The 4969-nt window shown below is 33.9% G+C and overlaps 1 protein-coding gene across 1 annotated transcript in view; it reads left to right on the forward strand.

The window, feature by feature from the left end:
- The window catches only part of LOC107606397 (long chain base biosynthesis protein 1), a 6514-nt gene extending 2770 nt beyond the window's left edge, over nt 1-3744 (forward strand). The window contains exons 5-14 of the mRNA XM_016308465.2: nt 103-194; nt 283-355; nt 436-568; nt 817-991; nt 1852-1992; nt 2092-2187; nt 2467-2608; nt 2794-2921; nt 2986-3186; nt 3424-3744. Coding sequence (XP_016163951.1) covers nt 103-194; nt 283-355; nt 436-568; nt 817-991; nt 1852-1992; nt 2092-2187; nt 2467-2608; nt 2794-2921; nt 2986-3159 — 1154 coding nt within the window. The 3' untranslated portion in view covers nt 3160-3186; nt 3424-3744. The remainder of the gene's footprint in view (nt 1-102; nt 195-282; nt 356-435; nt 569-816; nt 992-1851; nt 1993-2091; nt 2188-2466; nt 2609-2793; nt 2922-2985; nt 3187-3423) is intronic.

A 4969-nucleotide genomic window follows, 5' to 3' on the forward strand; every position in this document is an offset into this window, starting at 1 on the left:
GTTAATGGTATTAATGGTAAAGAAGTTGTCAATTTCACTTCAGCAAACTATCTTGGCTTGATAGGTCATAAAAAGTTGCTGGTAAGGAAATAATAGTGATAGCTGCTGAGCCACATACCATAGTTAATGGTAAAGAAGTTGTCAATTTCACTTCAGCAAACTATCTTGGCTTGATAGGTCATAAAAAGTTGCTGGTAAGGAAACGATGCTCATAATAGTGATAAATTTCTCTTTTTGACACTAATTTGATGCTATTGATTTATAGCAACTTTTTCTTTTCAGGAATCGTGTACAGCTTCTTTAGATAAATATGGTGTAGGTTCTTGTGGTCCCCGTGGATTTTATGGAACAATTGGTAAGACTAAAGTTTAAAGTAGATTCCAGTTCTACTTTGCTAGGAAATATTTGTTCTTATGATAGCTTTCCTTGCCTCAGATGTCCATCTCGACTGTGAAGCAAGAATAGCCAAATTTTTGGGTACCCCTGAGTCAATTCTCTACTCTTATGGATTGTCTACCATGTTCAGTGCAATTCCTGCTTTCTCTAAAAAGGGAGATATAATTGTTGCGTAAGTATGCATAAGTGTGACTGTTAATCGTGTGGTTTTTTTTTCAGTTTATCTGAGGATTTTGGTCTTGTGACATTTATAATGGGTATTGAATGTTGACAACCACACTACACTTATACCATTAGTTGTGTGATTTGTACTGAATTGCTTCTGCTTCTTGATGATGACAATAGTTGAGTTGGCTCTTGTTGCTTCACTTGATATTTGAAAATTCTTTGCAAAATGATTCTTGCTGATATCTTTAACAGGGATGAGGGAGTCCACTGGGGAATTCAGAATGGCCTTTACCTTTCAAGAAGCACAGTGGTGTATTTCAAGCATAATGACATAAACTCTTTGAGACAAACTCTGGAGAAAATTACTACAGAAAACAAGCGAATCAAGAAAATGCGGCGTTATATCGTCATTGAAGCTGTTTACCAGGTAGATATTCTCTTACATGTTACATGCGTATGAGACATTAGCAAAAACTTCCATGTTACATGCGTATAAGACATTAGCAAAAACTTACACGTTACATGCATATGAGACATCAGCATTTTGCTCTTCCAGATTACTTTTCATATGTATTATCCTACACAAAATCAGCAAAACTATGATGTAACTTCATACTGTTAGTATATTTAAAGCAGGTGCCTGCTTGAATGCTTGGCTAAGCTCAAGCGATAAATCATTTGAAATTGAAGATATTTACTTGTAACAAATTGAAATAAGCATTTTGAACCTATTAATGTTGCAAACTTGCAATCCTTTGGTTGAATTAATTCTATATGCCAGTTTAATTGTAACCCTTTTTATGTTCTGAAAGGAAAACAGGCCTGCTTAAAATATTCAGAAGTTGGGCTTTTTTTTTCTCTTTAGTACTACTACTATTGGATAGAAGGGTATATGCTCTTTTATTACGCACTTGTCTGTCATCTTAAAGACAACAATAAGTAGAAAAAACAGATAAAAGAATCATGTGGTTTGACAATTTTAATAATCACTTATATCGTTGTGAACCTTACTGCACCTTTCAGCCTTGTATTTTCCACGTTATTTTGGCTATTCAGATGCTCTTTCAAGGGCAGCAATATGGTTGTAAATGAAAGAATGAGTCTGTTTTGTAGTTAGATGCATTGCAATGCCATTTAACAAGGAATGGTTACTGCTTGCCCTGGTTTTCTTAATCTTTCAAACTGTAATGCCTAATTTTCTACTTTAGCAAAACTGACATCTCTCCATGTCATATGAAAATAAATTATTTGACCAATACCTATTAACATCTTTTTAATCTTTTTCAGAATTCTGGTCAGATAGCACCCTTAGATGAGATTATTAAACTGAAAGAGAAATACCGTTTTCGTATTTTGCTGGACGAGAGCAACTCAATTGGTGTGCTTGGAAGTTCTGGAAGAGGTCTCACTGAACACTATGGAGTCCCTGTAAGTGCTAAAAATTTCTATGGGCATCCACATGCATGCATTCAAGTGTTCATACTCTGAATTTTATTGCTATTTGTGATTTTTGGTTGTTTACTACAGATCGAGAAGATAGATCTTGTAACCGCCGATATGGGACGTGCATTGGCCACAGAAGGAGGATTCTGCACCGGAAGTACAAGAGTGATAGATCACCAAGTATGTAACTGTCATATTTAATAAGAATGAAAATCAGCACCCACTAGTACCATGCTGGGTCTCTAAAATAGACTGGGGAAAGAAAATGGAAAGGTTGCAAATGTAGAAATTCAGGATTTTTTCTTAAGTGATTTTCTTTTCACAACTTTTTTCCATTGCTTCTTCCCAAATCTAAGTACAAATTGTATAAGTCATGAAGGAAAGACCTGCCATTGGAGTTTCCGCCACTACCGTTATCTGTTTTTCCATGCACTAATATGCCCTTTTTAATCTTGACAGCGACTAAGTAGCTCCGGCTATGTCTTTTCTGCGTCTCTGCCCCCATATCTTGCAAGTGCTGCAATTTCAGCACTGGACATTCTGGAGAAAGATCCCAAACTGATAAAAAAGCTGAAGAATAACATTGCTGTGTTATGGAAAGGTGAGCTTTGTTCTCAGATCAAGTTTCTCCAATGGAATCATCAATCATGTGGTAGAGTAGCATATGCATTTTAGCTTTTGCACAAAGTCTCAGTAAAGTATTGGATTTTCTTTCCTGAACCATTAAGATAAGGTTTGTCATTTAATTTTTATTTGTTAAATATGTTAATACAATGACTGGTGCAGGATTGTCAGGAATATCAGGCTTGACAATTGCAGGTAGTCAAGAGTCACCAATTGTTTATTTGAAATTGAAGAAGTCAACAGGTTCCATGCAGGAAGACCGACGCCTGCTTGAAGCTATTGCCGAGCGTGTAAGGGAATTTAATATTTTGTTTGTTAATGCTTTTACTTGCGCCTAATCTTTTGTATTGACAGGTCTTGAATGAAGATTCAGTATTTGTGGTTGCTTCCAAACGATCAACATTGGACAAATGCCGTTTACCTGTTGGAATTAGATTGTATGTTTCTGCAGGGCATTCAGAATCTGATCTTCGCAAGGCATCTGAATCGTTGAAAAGGGTTGCAAAGCAAGTCCTGGGAGGATCATAATTGAACACCCAAATCATCACTATACTTGTATGTTTCTATATCACATTTAGTGCATGCTTCTAGAACTTTTCCAACCACTTATTTTTTGTTGTCTTACATAGCTTCTAAATAAGCAATGTAAATGAATGGTTGCGGAAGTTTATGAAACATGTATTAAATGTGCTCTAGGAGTATGCTAAAATTTCTTACTCTGGTTAATTGAGGAATTTTGGAATCTAGGCCTAATTGGCATGCCGTTGTTAATAATTTATTTGATATTTTCAGGAACTCCATTCACCTGCTGTCTCCAAGAAACGGCAGCTGTGAAGTTTGAGAATTTTGCTCTCATAAAGTTGACATTGTTCCTGCTGTTCCTTAGAAATGAAACAGCAAGAGAATTGAAATCCTAGTTCAGCGTTGCATATATAGTTTTTTTTGGCTCATTGCCGTGTAGAATAAGGGGTTTATTTATTTATTTATTTTTGTCATCTGTTGGAAATGACAGCTTTGCAGAATTAAATTCCAGTGTTATGGTTATGGGGACCTCTTCTTTATTGCCTCGTCTATTTTCTGTATTTTTTAAATAAAAAATCGTTTTTATTTTCTCTCTCTCTTTCACCCTTAAACTTTATGTTTATTTATAGGAAATTTTATCTCGTTCTAGTAAAGATATGCCATAAATTTTAATATGATTTACTGTTGGTTTATGATGTGCTCTCAGACAACAAAAGAAAAAGGACCTGAGATGCCAAGAGCCAAGAGGAAAGAAAATAAAGCCTTAAATAATTGACTGAAAAAAGTAAACTCTAAAATCAAAGAAACAGCCTCGTACAAAAATGAAACTGGTGAGACAAAATAATACACCATAACAAGAAAGGATTATTGGGATTTTATGAGACACCAACTGCATAAAGTTGGGTGCTATGAGGGTATCAATAGGTAAGTGGTTTCAAAAGTATTCTTTATTCTGATCTTTGACCAAATTAATGAAGGATAGACATTCAATTATAGTTTGATTGTTGTCTAAGTTGTCAAATGCCAACCACCCATTTCAAAATGGATGATTTTCTTAAACGGATCTAGTGCATTAACCATAGATAGATAAGTTCAATGGTCCAATTCTGTTATAGTCAAGGAAATTAAATTGGACCCATAATTTTAAAAAAATTTTTATTCTTTTTAATACTCTTTATTATTATTATTATTATTATTATTATTATTATTATTATTATTAAGTTTTAAATCCTTTGTCTAAATAGGTCTTTGAGATTCACTACTTGCACTGAAAAGGTCCTTATTCTAGTTGCACCATAAACATTTCCAAGATTGTAAAAATTGCATCACGTTGCTCTCCATCTTTTTCCTGTCGAATTACTTGTCACACAGAAAGTAACCTAACACATAGCGCTCGACTAGATCAAACAATGTTGCTTTAGTTTCGATCTTAAATATTTGATAAAATGACATTATTTAACTTTAATAAACTACAAAATGTCTTATTCCTCACCAAAAAAATTATATGATCATCAAAATTAAACATCGTCTCATCAAATATTTAGTGATAAAACTAAAGCGACCTCGTTTTGAGTGCTCCACATAACAAGTAGCTTGACAGAAAGAAAGTGGGGATTAATATATTACAATTTTTTGATTTCGAATATATTTATAATGCAATTAGAATTTTAGAGACTTTTTTAATGCAAGTGGCTAATCTTAATGACCACTTTAAAACTTAACTCCTTTTGTCACATAAATTTAATGAGAACCGTGATATTTATAAAGGAGAATTGACTCAAAACAAAAATGTTTCTAATAAAAAAATATAAATTAA

The sequence above is a fragment of the Arachis ipaensis genome, chromosome B07 (genome assembly GCF_000816755.2).
Source record: "Arachis ipaensis cultivar K30076 chromosome B07, Araip1.1, whole genome shotgun sequence".
In the NCBI taxonomy this organism is placed as follows: domain Eukaryota; kingdom Viridiplantae; phylum Streptophyta; class Magnoliopsida; order Fabales; family Fabaceae; genus Arachis; species Arachis ipaensis.